At 51.7% G+C, this 18,230-nt stretch overlaps 1 protein-coding gene across 4 annotated transcripts; it reads left to right on the top strand.

Annotated features, from left to right (window-relative positions):
* The first annotated feature begins 685 nt into the window (after positions 1–685).
* On the top strand, positions 686–13,057 carry UBQLN4 (ubiquilin 4). 4 transcript variants are annotated; one of them, XR_012652268.1, is made up of 11 exons: positions 686–862; positions 2,910–3,061; positions 5,588–5,793; positions 6,132–6,394; positions 7,655–7,813; positions 8,539–8,764; positions 9,153–9,292; positions 9,741–9,824; positions 10,454–10,569; positions 11,260–11,393; positions 11,845–13,057. XR_012652268.1 is itself a non-coding variant. In XM_075040935.1 (11 exons), the coding sequence occupies exons 1-11, from the start codon at positions 713–715 to the stop codon at positions 11,995–11,997; spliced, it is 1,827 nt and encodes a 608-aa protein (XP_074897036.1). In that variant the 5' UTR covers positions 686–712; the 3' UTR covers positions 11,998–13,057. The 4 variants fall into 4 exon arrangements, 2 of the variants coding, with proteins under 2 accessions (XP_074897036.1, XP_074897037.1); XM_075040935.1 differs by having other exon boundaries at positions 11,216–11,393; XR_012652269.1 differs by lacking the exon at positions 9,741–9,824.
* The last annotated feature ends 5,173 nt before the right edge of the window (positions 13,058–18,230 follow it).

The raw sequence follows: 18,230 nt of genomic DNA, 5'->3' as shown, positions 1-18,230 counted from the left end.
GGGGTGCGGTGGGGTCCGGCTGCCCGAGAGGCGCAAGGTGAAGGAAATCCCGGCCAGGGGGGAGTGCTGGGATCGGCCGGACACCCCCAAACTCTACTCCTCGGCTGGCCAAGCGCTGCCCTTGGCACCCAGCTCCCGGGTCTGGATCAGTCCTGGCAAAAAGGCCACGGCGTGGCAGGAGGAGGCTCGTTCCCCACAACGAGCCCAGGGGGTGGGGGTGGGGGTCCAGCCCTCACTGGGGGACAAAATTGGGCCCGTTAGAGCAGCTTTAGCAAAGGGAGTGCACACGGTGAACCTGGGTAAGGGGGTGGGTGCAGGGTGGATCCAGCTAACCGAGGGGACCCAGGCTGCAGCCAGCTAATAAGAGGGGTGCAACAGGGATCCAGCTAATTGGGGGGGCGGGAATCTGGCTAACGAGGGGGATACAGGCCTACCCCGGCTACCGAGGGGCTCTTGCAAGGTGCCCGAGGACGCCGGTGCTGCAGGCAGCGGGACAGGCAGCGCTGCGGGCAGCTGCCCGCGCCTCGCCCCTCTCTCGCCGCCGCCCCCTCCCTGCCCCTTTAAGCCACCCCCCCCCGCGGCCCTGCTAGCTCCCCGCCGGGCCGCTACGGGGCGGTAGCGGCGGCGCTGGGGGCCGGGGCGCCGCTCTCGCGCGGCGGCGTGCGCCGCCTTTCTCTGGTGGCGGCCCGGGCTGGCGGGGCGGGCGGTGAAGATGGCGGAGCCGAGCGGCGGCGGGCCCGGCCCCGGCGGGGAGGGCGAGGCGGGGCTGGGAGGTCCCGGCGGGGCTCTCATCCGCGTCACGGTGAAGACCCCCAAGGACAAGGAGGAGATCGTCATCGCGGACGGCGCCTCCGTGCGCGAGGTGGGGGCGGGGGCGGGCCTGGGGGGTGTGGAGGGGAGAGGGGGGCCTGGGGGGGGGCCTGGCTTGGGGGTGAGGGACTGAGGGGACCTGGGGGGTGGGGGGGGGCTGGTTTTGGGGGCGTGACGGGCTGGGGAGCTGAGTGTGGGGGCTTTTTGGGGTGGGACCTGGCTTTGGGGAAGGGGGAGGAGTTTCGAGGGGGAGTGAGGGAGTCGGGGGCCCTGAGAAGTGGGGGAACACGGCTTTGGGTTGGAGGTGGGTGATAGAGGGAATGGGAGGGCTTTTGGAGATCTGGCTGGGGGGGGGACCCTGGGGGGCACACCTGGCCTTTGGGGCCTTGCGGGAGCCAGGCTTTGAGAGAGCTGGGAGACCTGGGTGAGGGTGGGGGCTTGGGGGGACCTTTGGGTGGGGACCTGACACTAGGGATGGGGACAGTCCCGGGGAAGGGGAGATGGCCCTGGGGGTAATGTGTGGGAGGGTTCGTGGGTGTCAAAAGCAGGGCGTTGTTGGGGGGGGGTGTGAGGGGCTTGGAGAGTGGCTTTGTGGGGAGTGGTTGTGGTGAATGGAGCTTTGGGGTGGATGTTAGCTGTGGGGAGAGGGGTGTGAAGGATCGGGGTGGGGGTCTGGGGGCTTGGCCCGTGGGCTGGACTGCACGAGGAGTGGAAGGGAAGGTGTTCCTTGAGTGGTTGGTATGGGAAGGGTGCTGCGATGCGGAAAAGCGTCTTTAGGGGCAGAGCCAGTTGAGTGTGTGTGGGGCTACGGCTGGGTGTTGTGGGGTGGGTTTGGATGCGGGGAGGCAGATCCCTCGGGGCTGGGCAAGTCTTTGGGGCAAAGGTTGGATGGAGCGGAGGAAAGGGAACATCAGCCCATGTGTGGGCTGGGGGCCGTCTGCTCTTGTGAGGGAGCTTCACAGGGCACAGTGGTATGGGGCGAGCAGGAGGGGGCTGGAATTTGCAATGACTGGCTCAAGCACCATCGAAGTGGCTGTGCCTGCTTGCACAAAGTGTCATCGGCACAGCTCTTGGCTTCTTGGCTTGTTGCGTGCTTTGATCTGGGGTGTAGGGCGCAAGGTTGTGGTGTGAAGGACCTGGTGGAGGTCTCTGGGGAGCAGAGTCATGGGGTAGGCAGGTGCTATAGGACGTATGGCCCTCCTGTTCCTTGCTGGTCGGCTCCCAAGAGCCTGTCAGTATAAGCAGGATGTTAAGTGACAGCTTTGTGTAGAGGAGGGCCTAAAGCTTTGCGGCCAGGATGACCTGGGGCTCAGGGCTGTGCTTTCCCAGGCATTGTTTTTGAGGGTTCTGGTGCGAAAGCTATGAGCTCCTCTGGGACAGGTGTGTGCTTCTCTTTCCCTCCTGGCCTTTCCCTCTGAATTTCCTGTAGTATGTGGCTTCCAAATGCAAGGCTTTTTTTTTTCCTCACAAATCAACTTGGGAATGCCCCAGCTGGGCTAGCAATGACAATCTTATTGGCAGGTGTTAATCCCACCCCATCACACAGTAAAGAAGAGGTGTCCATGTTACGTGGTGTGGCATGCTCATAGGGAATTCAGTTGCAGAAATAGGAATTGGAGAAGACCTAGTTTATTTCCATTGGCTGATAAAGGATTGTTCCCTTTTCCATAGAGCTCTGTCCTGTATTAAATCAGAGTTGGGCTTTCCTTAGGAAAAAAATCAAATGAGCAGAGGCAAAAACAGTTCAGTCATTCAGAGGATAAATGGTGTATTTGGATTAGACCTAAGAGACACACTTGATCTTGCTTTGGAAGCCTTCAGCTCTTCTTGAGGTAATTGCTCTATTCTTTCTGAAATTTACTCCACATTTTGTAAGTGTAGAGCTTGTCTTTGTTGTTTTGTTGTTTTTTTTCTTAACGCCTCAGACATCCTCAGCAACTGGTGACTGAATTGGTACCTGCATGGGCTCCTTTTGGGTGAGGTACTAAAGGACTGTCAGTTCCTTATGCTGTTTGCATAGTGGATATGATACCTGGAGTATTAGCTTTAAATTTCTGGTCTTGGTCCTTTGCCTGAAAAATGCTTTGTTTGTTTTTCAGTTCAAAGAAGAGATTTCCAGGCGGTTTAAAGCCAAACAGGATCAGCTGGTTCTGATCTTTGCTGGGAAGATCCTGAAGGATGGAGACACGTTGAATCAACATGGGATCAAAGATGGGCTGACTGTACACTTGGTCATTAAGACTCCACAGAAGTAAGAAACTGCTTCATCTTGGGGGGCTGATGGTAAATGGGTGATGCGAATAAATGATGGTGGAGCATTTCTGCCCTATTGGTGACTGAAGTGGAGTTCTTGTGTGAGGCCTGAGTACTGGCTTTGGGGCGTGTGTGAGTCTGGCAGCGGTGATCCAGCAGGAGAACTCTCCTAGGCTCACTCTCTGCCATGGCTTTGCCATGCAGCTGTGGGGTTTATCACTTGGCCTGTCTTTTCCCTAGGTTACACAGCTGTGTAAGTTTGTGGCAAGTACCTGAGGGGGTTGACTCATCTTTAACACATCTTGTGTATGTGGCTTTGAGTATTTTGAACCTTTATAATTTAGTCATCTTGAAAGAACCCACTGAAACTTGATATTAGTTCTAACAAAGATAAGTTGTTGTTAACAGGAATTACTTTCCCAATGAATACATGTTGAAGTTGCAACTAATGCCCAGTTTTTCTTTTGCTTCCTATCATGTACTCTGCTCTAAGGCTGTGCTCACACTCTCTTAGGTGCCATGGGAGGGGAGGCATGCTGTATGTGCAGAGCACTATCTGTGGGGCACAACAGTGTTTCTGTGTGGTACCTATAGGCATGTCTGCATGGGCAGGTGCAGACAGGTGGGTGCTCCGCCTCGGTGGGAATGCGCGGAGGCTCAGACCGTATGACCACGTGCGTGCAGCGGTGTGGTTGTGAGCTTAAGTACAGTACTGTGGGCACACCGAGTTCCCACTTTGGACATGGCTCACTTGTGTCCGTCTGCACCATGTAGCTCAGTCTGAGAAAGGGACTTGGGATTGGCCACAAGGTCCTGCAGGGTTAGGCTTTTCCCAGTGCTATCCAGCGGAGTGTTGAGCACAGAAGGTTCTTGGGGACAGTTGCTGTATTTGAGATGCAGCCACATCTTGTTGATCTCGAAACGCTCTTCGCAACCATTTCTTGGGCTCCTTGCTGCAGTCTGATTGGGCTCCTGATGAGCTAACAGGGCTGTGTCTCTTTGTGCCGTTCTGCTGTCCCCTGAGAGACCTGCCTTACTGGCTTAGTCAAGATTAGTGCTTCCCCCCCACTCTTTTTTACAAAGACAAGCATGTGTATTGTCAGCTTCTCCAGGAGGCCTCTGTCTGCATTCTGCATCTCCAGGTAGCCTGACAGTCTGATGCTGTTTACCACTGTCTCCACAGCAAACTGCGGTATTTGTGAACCATTTCAAAGGGTAAACAAGAGAGCTGTCCTGGGTTGCTCCTTTTTTTCACCACTAATAGTCACAGATAAGTGCTTACTGAAGACATTACAGCCTCTTCCTGTGCTGAGAGAAACCAAGTGACCTTTCTCCAGCTTCCTTCTTCCTTTTTTGTTCAGCTTCCTATTTGCTTTGTTTCCCCACTCTCTGCCTCCCTCTCAGTGGCCATTGGTTTTCAGCAGCAGTCAGGTGAGTCTGGAAAGTGGACATGGACCTTCAGGTTTCATTTTTAAAGTCCTGGAATAAGAGTGAAAAAAGAAAGGGAGTTAGAGAAAGGAATCATTCTTGGTTTGGAAAAAAAAAAAAAAGAAGAAATCATTGTTCTTATTTACTTGTCAGTGGCATAATAGCATTATTTGAGGTGAGAAAAGTGAATTTTGTGGTCTGATTTAATGTGAAAGCTCTTCAGCACTAGTCTAGAACTCACTGTCGTGACTACAGATGCTTCAGAGAATCTTTCAATGTTCTCTTTCAAATTTCTATAAAAAATCCTGAGAAGGAACTGTGATTACAAGGTACTAGCTTGGGTTGGTTTACTCAGTAAAGCTGATGTCCAGCATCTGCTACGCTGTCCCTTATGGCACAGTATCTGCATGTGTGTATTAAAAGAAGTTCTAGTCAATTTGTGTTGGACGGAGAAGCTTTGCATGCAAGGTACGGTGAGTGGCAGAGGTGTGAATTTATAGCCAAGCTGGCCAGAAAAGTTCTGTAACTTCATGGGGCAGATGCTAGCTGCCTTGTGCCTCAGTTTCCCTATCTGTAGAGTAATGCTGATACTTATTTTTGCCACCAGGAGCACTGATAGGAATATTCAGTGCATGGGAGGATTTGCAGAAAAGCAGATCCTTGTTTACCCTATGCACTAGCCCTGCTGTAACCTCCTGTGGTTTCTGTGGGAGCAGCAGGAGGATTTTCCTGTTTGGAGCAAACTCATTGCTCAAGGATATAGCTGAGGTAAATAGTTCAGTGTGATTCAAGGAAGAGCTAGATACAACTCAGGGTAAGACCAGTCAAGCCACTTCATATAGGCCAGGATAAAATGTCAGGGGCTGTTATGCATCAGGATGGGAGGCAGATTCCAGCAGATGGAAGGCATCTGGGAGCACAGCTGTGCATCTGTGCAGGCGGGACTGGAAGCAGCCAGGGCTGGCTGCTGTGGGGACAACAGGCACAAAGGGATGCTCGGTCAGTGTGAGGTGCACCATCCTGTGTCCCCCCCAGAGGACTCTGCTCACTGTTCCTGAATCTCAGGAGTTTAATGCCTTCTTTTGTTTCTTTGCAGGGTCCAAGATTCAACATCTGCTGCTTCTGCCCCCAATGCTGCTTCTGCCCCCACTGCAACCCCTTCTTCTCCTGCTGCCCCATCTCAGCCTTCCACGTCCAGCAGTGCCGTTTCTGACACAGGGAACGGCAGCAGACGGAGCAGTGGGTCAGGGACCATGGGAGGTCCTGGAGATGGAGGCCCTAATAGTGCTACATCCATCCTGTGTAAGTGATGGCTGTGAGAAGGCGTGACACAAAAGAAGAATTTCCTAGGATTAGACCAAGGAGTTGGGGTTCTTGACCCCTGTAGTTGTCTCTGCTTGCTGGAGGCTTTGCATGAGTTGCTTCCACTGGCATACCTTGGTTTCCCTGTTCAGGATAATGCCAAAGTCCTTAGTGAAGTATATGCAGGGAGTGTCCTCCCTTGGAGCTGGCTGCCGTAGAGATGTAGGATACCCCTAGATTAGTGTGGGTGCTGTTCAGCTGATGTGCTTGTCCTCTTCTTGCAGCTGTCGACAGTTACTGACTCACATCTCTCTCCCTGTGTGTTGTTCCCTCTCCAGCTGGCTTTGGTGGCATCACTGGGCTGGGCAATCTTGGGATGGGCTCTGCCAACTTCATGGAGCTCCAGCAGCAGATGCAGCGACAGCTGATGTCCAACCCAGAGATGCTTTCTCAGATCATGGAGAATCCCTTGGTGCAGAACATGATGTCTAACCCTGACCTCATGAGACAGATGATCATGGCCAATCCCCAGATGCAGCAGCTCATGGAGCGAAATCCAGAGATAAGCCACATGCTGAATAACCCAGAGCTTATGAGGCAGGTGAGTCAGCATGCCAGGGCCTGTTTAAAGCATGTTCAGGAGCATCTTTGTGGACCAGCTTCGGTGTCTGCTCTCCAAAGGGAGTGTGTGAATGCCAGATCAGTGATTTTTAGAGATCTTTTCCTTCCTGCTGTAAGCTCCCCACAAACAGATGGTGGTCTTCAGTTATGTGAATACTGCTTACTCAACCCACATACTTGCAACTCTTATCTCCCTTTCAGGGCTATTGAATTCATCATGTGTTGGGCAAAAAAGGATGCTGGGATCATCCTAGCATGCTTCATAGAAGGATATTGTATTCTGATTCAGGGATGGGAGTAAAAGCAGTCACAGAGAAGTGAAGCTACTGCAAAAGGTTTTTGTTTCTCTCCATTTCTCTTGATAGATTAAGTATAGACTACAGAGCTGTACAGTCAATATTTTACTGCCTGTATCAGCGGAGAGCACTAGTCATAGGCTGGGATCTTAGAGGTCTCAATTTTCTGTACAATTCCAGAACAGAGAGGACCCATGCCCTAGAGGCCTGGCTATCTGGAAGACCGAAGGTTCATTGGAAGGGAAGCATAAGGGATGAGTGAGAGCCTTGAGTGTTAAATAGCCCTTGACAGGACTCTGCTGTTCCCCCAGGAAAACTTGTCAGAAGGTCTTTCTGGGTTGTCGCTGAATGAGCCTAGTTTCCATCTGCTTCTCGGTTATCTTTCTTTTAACTGTGTTGGCCACACATGAAATTCCAGAGCTGCAGGACTAAATTGTGAATGATCCGTACTAAAGCAGCATTTCAAATGAGATCTGAATGTTCCTTGTGCAGGGGAGACCCATCAGAAGTCTGGAGAGGGTGAATTTCTTGGTTTTCTTGAAATGGGAAGGATCCAATCTCTTCTACCTTCTCAGTTTTTGAATGCAGTCCATCTACTTTGAGTGGGAGCATATGGGTGTTAAATGTTTGGATGTCCTGATACTGCTTAGAAACAAAACAATCTCATCCAGCTGAATTGAGGTTGAGAAGGAAGAGAGCTGAGCAAGGATGGGAGGAGCCAGGATCCCTGGGCTCTCTTTGCTTGGATAAATGATCTCTCTGCTCTCTGGCTGTGAAACGGGTTTAATTATACTCTTTCTGCTGGGAGCTGGGATTTAACTCTTTCAGCACTCGGCTGATAGATCAGTAGAATACCACTGGGCTGCTAACCACTCTCTTGATCCACTCTGGTCTTCCATGGTGCATATGGGCCTGAGCTTTCCATGTTTTCCCCCTTCTCCCAGACAATGGAATTGGCTCGTAACCCTGCCATGATGCAGGAGATGATGCGGAACCAGGACCGTGCTTTGAGTAACCTCGAGAGCATTCCAGGAGGATACAACGCGCTGCGCCGGATGTACACGGACATCCAGGAGCCCATGTTTAGTGCAGCCAGGGAGCAGGTATTGGCTGCATTCCTGTAAGTGGGGTGTAGTGTGCTGAGCATGGGAAAGGGGTCTTTCCCTGACCCCTGAGCTAACGGGGCAGCCTTCCCAAAGCGTGGCTGCCCACTCCTCCCACTCCAGATGATGAATGCAGCCACTAGCAGGAGAACATTGTGCAGCGCCTGTCATCTGCTTTTATTACACAGTTTGGTGTATCTGAGCAGAGACCTGACCTTGCTCCTTTGGTCTCCAAGCAGGCTGGATGCCAGCCATCACTGATGTGAAGGCCCCATAGCTTCGTTAGCACAGCCCTCTGCTCCCAGCCCAGCTTACTGTATTAGCTCAAGCCTGACGCCTTTGGATTGGAGCTGGCTGAGATCCAGCTGGCTTGAAGCACAGGAGGAGTGAGCACAGGTCTGTCTCCAAAAGGCTGTGCAGACATACTCCAGTCTAGCATTACCTACTGGTATGTCCGGGTGCTGATTTTACACGGATGTTTTGAAGCCCTGCATTTGGGAGCCAAATCTAGGGCTGTGGCAACTTCTTGAGCCTGGTCTCTTTGTGAGCGAGGTGTGTTGTGGATTACAGATTCCTCAGGAGGCAAATTATGGCATGCGTTTAGCAGATTCTGGACCTGGATGAATATGATCGGCTGTTCCCTAGCTTGTACGGTGGTGGGGTTAGTCCGACATTCTCTGCTGGGGCTAACTGATTACAGCTATTTCTTTTTTCTTTTTCCCTAGTTTGGCAACAATCCTTTCTCTTCCTTGACGGGAAATTCTGATAGCTCAAGCTCTCAGCCTTTGCGGACGGAGAACAGAGAGCCGTTACCGAACCCCTGGAGTCCCACACCCCCTGCTTCCCAGAGCCAGGCGCCCAGCAGTGAAGGGAGCACTGGCTCGGCAACCACCCAAAGCACACCGACTGTATCCAACCCCTTTGGGCTGAATGCTGCTAGCATTGGGGCTGGTACGTAAGCGGGAGAGGAACCAGAGGGTGCTACTGACTAAACAGGTCACCCAGGCTTCCTTGGAGGGCGGCTCCCTCTAGCATTTGAGTGCCTGTCTGTGGGTGCTCTCCAGATGAGTGATTCTAGCCCAGTTGCAAGCACAAATGGATTATCTGTGGTGTGCCTGTTGGAGGGTTACTTTGGGAACTTTGATGTTCCTCCAGCCCTCAGAGTGTGGGAGAGTGGCAAGGAAAGCACTACCATGGCTGTCCACAGTGATATGCACTGTTGGCCAGGGGATGAAGCAAAGGCATTGCTGTTATATGTCATGTTGTATTTCAGGCATTGCAGCAGTGCTTAGGCTTCTAAGGGGTTTTCCTTTGTCTTCTCTTCCCTTTCCCCTTGCAGGCATGTTTAACAGCCCAGAGATGCAAGGGCTCCTGCAGCAGATTTCTGAAAACCCTCAGCTGATGCAGAACATGATATCCGCCCCTTATATGCGGAGCATGATGCAAACTCTTGCCCAGAACCCAGACTTTGCAGCACAGGTAAAAGTGTTGCAGTTTTCTTCTATTGTCAGACAGGCTGTGAGCACGATGCTTGTGAGAACCAGTCTGCTTCTATAGCTGGAGTGGTTCCTCTTGCAGAAACTGGAGAGCTGAGTGAATATAGACAGTTTTGTTGTATTTCTCAATAGTTCGAAGGCAGTCACAGTACTGAACCCCGTGTCTTAGGAGCCCCTAACAAAAAAGGTGGCTTTCCAAGCAACATGGGAATGGCCCTTCTCTTTGCCCATGGTCAAGTGGCCCCAGTTCAACACTGCTGCCAGGAATTGAGCTGTCCTGTTTTGGTCCTCATTAGCAGGGGAACGTGTTGAAAGCCCAGGGAGGGAGTCAGGGGCGTGACTGACTTGTTCTTCATGGCTTAGTTACATAGGGTTTAACAACCAGTGGCAGCAACCCTCTGACCCTACCTACGTGTGCTGTCTCTTGCTAGATCATGGTAAATGTCCCCCTCTTTGCTGGGAATCCACAGCTTCAAGAACAGCTCCGCCTTCAGCTCCCTGTCTTCCTGCAGCAGGTAAAGGCCCCTGTCTGGCCCTGTGCTGCTCTCAGCCCTGGGCTCCAGAGCTTTTCCATCCTCTGTAGGAAAGGGAGTATCTTGGCTGCTTAGTCAAGTGGACTAGGAAGCATGTGGGCTTGGGTGGTTTGGGCTGTGAAAGAAAGGGGTTTGCACAGGGAAGAGAGAAAGGAAGAGCTTGTTTAGACAAGGCAATCTAAATTAAGTAGTCTAAATTACCTAAAGGTGGACTTCAGATTAGACTAGTTAAGCTACATGAAACTCGTGTGTGGACAGTCTCTCACTGTAATGAGTTTACAAAAATTAAAACAGTTAATTGTGCTAGAGCAGCTGGTTCACTCAGGTAAATCAAATAGAATCACTTTAATTCCAAAGGCTTGTGCCCCCAGTTCTAATCTGATTCACCTAGTTCATTTAGAAAATTTGATCTAAACCCTATGAGTATCTCTGCAGATGAGCCCTGCAGTCTGGAGACTTGAAGGAGGAACCAGACTCGCAGGTTCGCTCTGGCTGCAGGGCGAGAGGCGCAGCTCTATGCTGATTGTTGTTCAGATTGAAAGCTGGTGCATCTCTGGCTGCAGAAGCTCTCACTGTTTGGTACCGTTGTGTCTTTTTGCCTTTGTTTCTAGATGCAGAACCCAGACTCCCTCTCCATTCTCACCAACCCCCGCGCCATGCAGGCGCTCCTCCAAATCCAGCAGGGACTCCAGACACTGCAAACGGAGGCCCCAGGACTAGTGCCAAGGTAATAAGCGCTTTAGAGCGGGTTTCTGCAGGCAGAGCTAACATGCTTGATACCAGCATGCAGACTAGCTGTTGATTCTTCGAGGAGATCTGCTTAGGGCACTCTGTCATGGGGACTTCTGCGTGTGTGTGTGCCTGCAGGCCTCTGTGAACTCCAGCTAATTAGCACTTTCTGCTTGTTTATACTTCACGTGGGAAGTCTTTGACCCTTTCTTTTTGGACAAAAAGGTTTGGAAACCACTTGGTCCCTCCTCCATCTTTTGTTTGCTGTATTCACTATTGGCTGAACTCAAGAATTTTATCTCTGAACTTGAACAGTATGAGGTGCACAGCCACGAGGTTGGGTGGGTACCTTGGGGCAGACTGGTCTGCTGGCAGCCCTCAGGTCTTCTGTTCTGTGGCAGCATGGGTCACATTCAGTCTCTGCAGTTCCTTTCAGGCCTGCACCTCTGTTAGGATTGCTTACTCCCAGTACCATGTGTGACCAGGATACAAATGCAGCCGGTTTAATTTACAAAGCTGTCCTGTAGTATGGGCCTCAGTGAGGGCCAGCCTGGCAGACCCTGCTGGTTACTGTACTGCCCAGCTCTCAGGGGACACCCAGAAGTGCCAGCTTGCCTCTGAGCGCGCCCTGCCTTCCTCTGCAGCCTCGGCTCCTTCGGCATGCCTCGAATGCCCCCGTCCTCCACAGGAGGAAGCACAATCCCGGAGAACCCTGTTCCCTCCGCTTCGACGCCGGCCAGTGCCTCTCCAGCTGGGGGTGGTAACCCCCAACAGCAGCTCATGCAGCAGATGATCCAGCTGCTGGCCGGAGGAAGCTCTCAAGTATGTAATGTCCAGCTGCATGCTGATACACGTCTGGGGAGGGGCATCTCCAGGGTGAGCTAGAAGCTGTCCCAATCCCACTCACTCTAGGGATGTGGTCCCTGAGAGGTTTCTCTTGGCTGTGGTGCTTTATGCTAAGTTTAGTGTCTGAGGCTGGCTAGTTCTTTGGGGTGTAGTAACCCTTTGCACAGGTTTGAAGCTAAGAGTGCCAGGGATCCTCCTCCCAGCACTGCTGTCACTGTAGGTGCAGAACGTGGACTGTGTGCACAGTGTGGCTGCTGTGCCAAAGCCCATGGGGAGATGGGTAACAACAGTAAACAAGCCTGGAATATTTTCAGTATGCCTAAAGCTGAGCTCAGGGTCCCTGCTCAGCCGTCGTTGCTGGCCCTGCCCATATTAGATGTTGATCTCTGCTGTCTGACTCTAAGGTCTTTGTCCTTTCCTTCTGTAGGCGCAGAGTCCTGAAGTGCGATTCCAACAGCAGCTGGAGCAGCTGAACGCCATGGGCTTCATTAATCGTGAGGCCAACCTCCAGGCGCTTATAGCTACTGGTGGAGACATCAACGCAGCTATTGAGAGACTGCTGGGCTCCCAGCCTTCCTAAACTCTTGTCATGCTGCCCCACAGATGTCAGCACATGCATCCATACACATGCACAGGGGATCTTTCAGGAAAGCCCACCATCATTTTCATATCTGACAGCTGTCCATGTATTTAAAACAAAAAGATACAGCTTAACCCCTGACCTTCCTACTAAGTTAAGATTTCATGTTGAAATGCTCTTTAACTGGCTTGTATGTGGATTCCAGTTCTCATCGTGGCCACAGAGACTTCAGATGTGTATTTTTTCCTAAATATGCCCTCTGTCTCAGACACTCTTCTCTCTCTCTCTCTAGATGGTAGAGGCGATACTTCTAGTTACTTACCTGAAAGATTGTGTTTTGAGTAGCTTGATTTTAACTGTACATGATTCCCTCCCCTAGTCCTCCTTTCAGGCAAATATTTAAAACTTGAGCCAAGTTTGGTTTTGGTTATTTCTCCCAGCATCTTATTGGGAATGGATCAAAAGAAAAATTGAAATGACCTGGAAATTTCTGGTGTTATTTGTCTTAATGTTTCACTGGATGAACTGAGCCTGTGTCCCTTGCACACAGGTGCCTCTGATCTCCTGGTAGAGGGTTAATGTGCATGAAAACTACATTTGAAGTATGGCCTCTTTACACTTTTGGGATGGTGTAAAGGAGCCTAGATGCCTTCAGGGATCAGGCTTGCTGTTCTTGAACTTGAGTTGAAAGTGCCCTGCAGAAGAATGTGTTTGAAAGGTGTGTTTCTGCCCAAGCGATTTAGTTCTTGCGCAGCAGTGTCAGGGGTTTGTTGACTCTTGTGCTTCATAGGCTCACTTCTGAAAGTGTAAAAACAAAAAAAGAAAATTGAAAAATAAGTTAATTATCTTTTCGCTTCACTGGAAAATGTTGAAGTTCATGTTCTTCCCAGTTTAGATCCATCCTCCATTCCCCCCTTCCCCCCAGTTTTGGTGTGTTTGAATGTTAAGACTCTCCAAGAAACTCCCCGAGGACCAGCAGGGTGATATTTTCCCAAGAGCCTCCATGGCTGTGTAATTTGCATACCATTTTTATCAAAGAAAATAAATGCGCACAACCATCTGTCTCCCTGCACTCCATGTATCTTCCTTGATTGCCACATTGAAGCTGGTTGAGTTCCCCTAGTTACTTGTGATTAATCTGTCTTGTCCCCCACACTTACCTCTTGCAGATCATGTGGGGTGTCGTGCAACCTCCCCGCCTGGGCGGGCTTCCTTCCCTCTTGTGGCAGGAAACCTTTTTGACACTTAAGAAATGCTGATGAAGGCTTGCCCAAAATCTGGCCCTAAACATGCCTGGTTGGAAGCTTCCTTTGAATTAGGGACTTTCAAGTATGTGTAGGAAAAGTAGTTCTGCTGTATTTGGATGACCTGATCCACAGAAGCCAGTGGGTTTTTCTGCACGGTGCTTGCTGTTAGCTGGGTTTTAGTGGGTTTTGGTTGTGGGTTTGTTTTTTTTTTTTTTTTTTTTAAAGTTTCTTTTGGTAAGAGAAGATTGGGCAGTGAGGGGGAATGGGAGGAATCCCAGTGCTGCCGCCTTGTATACCTGTAAAACCTGCTGCACCCAGCTTGCTTCTGAGTTGGAGATGGGATCTATCAATACTGTGTGTTGTTGGAGAGCGTAGGTGGAACAGTGGTTGCGTGAGAAAACATGGGAGTGCATGCGGGCTGGAAGTGCGCCTGCCTTTGTGTATGTGCATCATGAGACTGGGGTCGTTTAGATGAGGATTCAGAAAGCCTAGCCTAATCTCTTCCCTTGGAGTCTGTGCACATACATGTGGATTTCTTTTTGCAACCTCTCCAACGTAAAAAGAATTTGTGGAGAGTTGTGTAAGGATGAGTACTTAAGTTCCTGGTTGCACTGGCAGGGTCAGAGCTCTTTCCTAATGTTGCTCATCGGCCCCTTTGCAGTTAAAAATGGGCTTATAAAAAGGCCTGTATGGTCCTTTCTGATCTCTTAGATTGGGCAGATGACCTTTGTCTGCACTAAGGTCTGTTTATCTCTGCAAAGGCTCTGTCCCCATGCAAGCCAGCTCTTGCAAAGAATGTGCTTGTGGGAGTTGCAGACAGAGGATGGGGTAACCAGGTAAGTGAGAGGGAGCGGAGAAGGCAGCTGGAAGGAGAGGTGGTGCTGCTGGGTTGTGGGGAGCAGAGACGTATCCCTGTCTTTGCAATAAAGTTGTGCTCTGCATTTGAACCTCTTTCAAAAGCAAAACTAGTCCCAAACTTGTTTCTGGCAAGCCACGGTCCTTCCATCTCCTTCCTCAGTGTTAGCAAGATGTGCCAATGTGGTGTAAATTACACCAACGTGAGGAGTCTGCGTACTTGTGAGGGGAGCTGGTGTGCTGCTTGCTGGCAGGACAGAAGCTTCTGACCTGTCCCTCTGCTCCTGATGTAGGAGGGACTTGGAGGGGTCCAGTGAATCCAAAGCAATGAGCCTGCTGAGAGGGGAGGGCTCCTGCGGGGCTGTGGCTGCCATTGCTGTCTTGGCTTGAGGAGGTGGAGAAGGGTTGGTGATGCTTCAGCGTTGCTGAGATGAGGCTGGAGCTGAGCCACACAGAGGCTGGCTGCTCGGTGCCTGTGAGCAAAGCTGGCTGGAAATACCTGCATTGTGGAGGGATCCTGCTGGCAGCCTAGGCAGACTGCTGTGAATATTGAGGAGAATTAATGTGCTGCTTGTAGAAGTTCTTGCTAGGATGTTTTTCCTCAGCTAGGGTCCTGCGTTTCCAGAGAGGGCTCTGGACCTGGCAAGTGCGTGGACGCCATTCTCCAATGCATCCCATAGAAGGATAATTGTCGTTTGTCTGGGGGAGAAGAGAGAGGGAAATGCTGAGTCTTTACAGGCCCTTCAGTCCTCAGTGTCTCTCTGCTCATTTAAGCAGGAAAACGTATTTCTCCTGTCTCTCTATGTCGCAGCATCTGCTCTTATGTTAGTTTGAGATCATTCCTCACCTGCTGCCAGCCCACCAGCCAAGGTGCTAAAATAAAGATAACAGGGCAGCCTGCTATCTCGGCTTGCAGCCTCTGTTTGCCTCTGATGTTCATCTACCAGCTCTCCAGCTTCCCCCGGGCAATGTGGCAAAGCTGCCACCCTCTGTGCTCTCCTCCTTGCTGCTCTGGAGGGGCTTTGCCATACTTGGGTGGAGCAGCTGGGTGGATTTGTGGCTCTGCCTTTGGTGCTAAAGCAGTGCAGAGGGGAGCAGCTGCTTCCCCCCGTGGGGAAGGGGATGAGCTCAGGGAAATGCTTTGCGCTGGTGCAGCTTTTACCAACCCCTCAGGCCTTACAGGAGTTATTTCCCCCAAGGTTGGGCTGAGCACTGTCTCTTGAATGGGCTTTGCAAGCTCTTCCCTGTAGCTGCTACAACTGATGCTCTCGTCCTCCTTATTCCTCGGGGAGCAGAAAAGCATCTTGATCTGCCCGTGCCCATGCGCTGGGATGAAGTGCTGAGTTTGGAGCTCTGCCCTGCACCTGCCTGGGGAGTCTCTGGCCTCTGCTCTGCGCAGGGTAGTGGGAGCAGCAGCATTCCCCCCTTCTCAAAATGGGGGAGAAAAGCTGGGAGAGAAGGGCCTGTGGCTTCCCCAGCATCGCTGGCAGGAGGAAGGGGCCGCAGGGTGGGACACGGCGGGAGTGTGGTCAGATAAACCTGGAGGTGTGATGGATGCAGCCGCTCCAGCCTTGCCTATCTGCAGGGGGATTTGGGTCTCGCCTTTGGCTGGCCCAGGCTTGGGTGGAAAAGGCGGCTTTGAAGACTGGTGAGAAGGGAGATTTTTAGTGAAACATTAATCCCCTCCAGAGAGCTTTCCCTAATCCTCAGTAATGTGCTGTTCAAAAGCCCTCTTGCAAAGGAACAATTGCACTTTCTTGCTGTTTTATCTCTCCTTCCCTGAGGAATTGCCCAAAGGTGTTCCTTGCTGACTGTTTCCTCTCATTTTTCTCTGATAAATAGAATTAATTCCTTTAAAACGTAATGGAAGGAGCAATTTCCTCAGCAGGTAGTGGTGAATCTGGCAGACTGATTTGGAGAGATCTCTGCTGTCAAGGACTTATTTTCACTTTATTCCTCCCCGCTCCCTGGAGGAGAACCACAGCCTTTTTCCCCAATAACTGAATGTAACACTTTCAACTTTGAAATCAAACCTCTTAAATGTGGAGGAAGCAGATATTGCAGGAAGCAAACATCTAAATTTCTTTCAGAAGCTATTTTTGTTTTTATTACTAAGGTCCCTGGCCATGACAGGGGCTGTTTCTTGCAGCCGCAGCCCCGATTGTGGGGCTAGAAGTTCAAACTGACTCTTAATAACATCTGACCATGCTCCAAGAGGGGGGCAGCAGGGAAATCTCCCAGGGTTAGGAGGTCATGGAGTGGGTAGCTTGGAAAAAATGTGTATGTGTGTGTATGTATATTGAACTGCTACAGCATCTTTCCTCAGCCCCAGGAGCTGTAAGGAAGAGCTAATGATGCTGAATGATGCTCCTTGGCCTCTCTGCTCAATTCTGCAGCGTTTCAGGGCAGAAAACCATGATTTAGAGAGTGGTTGGGATATTGCCAGCTTGCTCAGCTGCCTGCCAGCAGGATGTGACCATGTCACATTCAGGTCCATATTCACATTGCTCTGACTTGGTTTATTTTTAATTTTTCCAGCAAGTTGATACCTTCTTCCTTGCAGCTGCCTGCCCGGTCCTGGCCACGTTTCACTGGAGTTTGCACATGGGTCCAACATTCCCAGCTTGCAGGGCTGGCTGTGCTGAAGCCAGCAGTGCCCACCAGCGTGGAGCCTGTGCCCACGGCAGGGCGGAGACTGGGATTTGTTGTTTGCTCCACTTGACATTGGAAACAACAAAATCACAAGTCTTCCAGCCTGCCCCAGGGCTGAAGGACGCGTGGGCAGCGAAGGGTCATCTGGAGAGCCTTGCCAGAGCTGCCCTGGGATGAGAGAAAAGGAGAGGGTTAGTATTTGGGCAACCTGCCCTTCCCTCTGGGTCTGCGTGTGCCTCTGTATGGCCCCATGTAGGGTTAGGTTGGGTCTGGCTGATGCACCCATGGGTGCATGAGGAGCTGTGTCACCCAGGAAACCCAGTGGGTTTCTAATGTGCACTGGGAGAGGGTCCAGGGTGCCAGAGGGGCTTTGCAGCCCTTGGCCACTGCTGGCAGTGGTGACACAGGACAGCAGTTGTGCCCAATGTCTGTCCCCTGCCCAGTGTCAGCGATGGGTCTGAGCCCCAGCTTGGCCCCGATCTCCTGTTTGGGAGCCTGGACTGTCAGTGGACTGCTCCAGCTCTGTCTCTGCCAGGGATGGAGGAGAAGCCTCCCACGTTCCCCATGCCGCTCCAGGAAGGGCGTCTGCTTATGGCAGCTTTTGCTGCCATAATGCGCTGGAATGTTTGGTCCTGCCCTGCTTGTGTTTTTTTGGGTGTCCTGGTGGGAATATCCCCATCCTTGCTGTCTCGGTTGCTCTGCCCTGTGAGACACAGCTGGGGTGCGGCCGTGAGACTGCTCCTCCATGAAGGTTATTGCTGCTTTTTTTAATCCTAGCAGACAGAGCAGATAGCAGTGAAATATGGAGCAGTCAAGGCTGTTGCCCCATGGACTTTGGGCTGCTGTGGTCTCCCGGCTCGGTGTGACCTTGGAGATAAGCCCCCAGCACTCTTATCAAGGGGAGTGGGAGGGAAAGGCAGCAGGAGCTGGGATGCTTGGTGGGAAAACAAAGTGCAAGGGGGTACGGAAGCGATGCTCACAGGGCTGGAGCAGGGGACAGGGGATGTCCCTTGACTCTGTTGGCCACACCGGCAAAATGCTGCTGCTGTCTGACAGTTGCAGCAGTGCAAAGTACGGAGTTGGTGCCTTTGCTGTATGCAGTCACACCCCGTTGCACAGCACGCACGCCACATGCACCCTGTTGCACAGCACACACCCCACGTGCACCCCATTGCACACCTTGCACACCACACAGCCCGTGTGCACCCTACCGTGCACCCTACCATGCACCCCATTGCACAGCGCACACCCTGTATGCCCCACGCATGTCCCATAGACCCCATTGCACACCTTGCACACCGCGCACCCTGTGCACGCCCTGTCAGACACCTCATCGCACCCCTGCTCACCTGGGGGCTGGTTGCCTGTCCTCCCCACTGACTCTCCCAGCTGGCGTCGGCGGAGCAGTGATGTGCAGGAGTTCGTAGCAGCTCTGGGCTGCTCCTGTCTAGCCGGAGCACGGCATGAAGAGCCGTGCAG

Source organism: Buteo buteo, chromosome 11, assembly GCF_964188355.1.
Source record: "Buteo buteo chromosome 11, bButBut1.hap1.1, whole genome shotgun sequence".
Taxonomy (NCBI): Eukaryota; Metazoa; Chordata; class Aves; order Accipitriformes; family Accipitridae; genus Buteo; species Buteo buteo.
The sequence above is the reverse complement of the archived record's forward strand: the minus strand, read 5'-3'. Positions and strand labels throughout refer to the sequence as shown.

Coding starts and splice junctions, on each gene's coding strand:
- UBQLN4 (XM_075040935.1), top strand. CDS start 713: ATGGCGGAGCCGAGCGGCGGCGGGCCCGGCCCCGGCGGGGAGGGCGAG. Junction 6,395..7,654: donor ACCCAGAGCTTATGAGGCAG/GTGAGTCAGCAT, acceptor CCCTTCTCCCAG/ACAATGGAATTGGCTCGTAA. Junction 10,570..11,215: donor GCCCCAGGACTAGTGCCAAG/GTAATAAGCGCT, acceptor CTTCCTCTGCAG/CCTCGGCTCCTTCGGCATGC.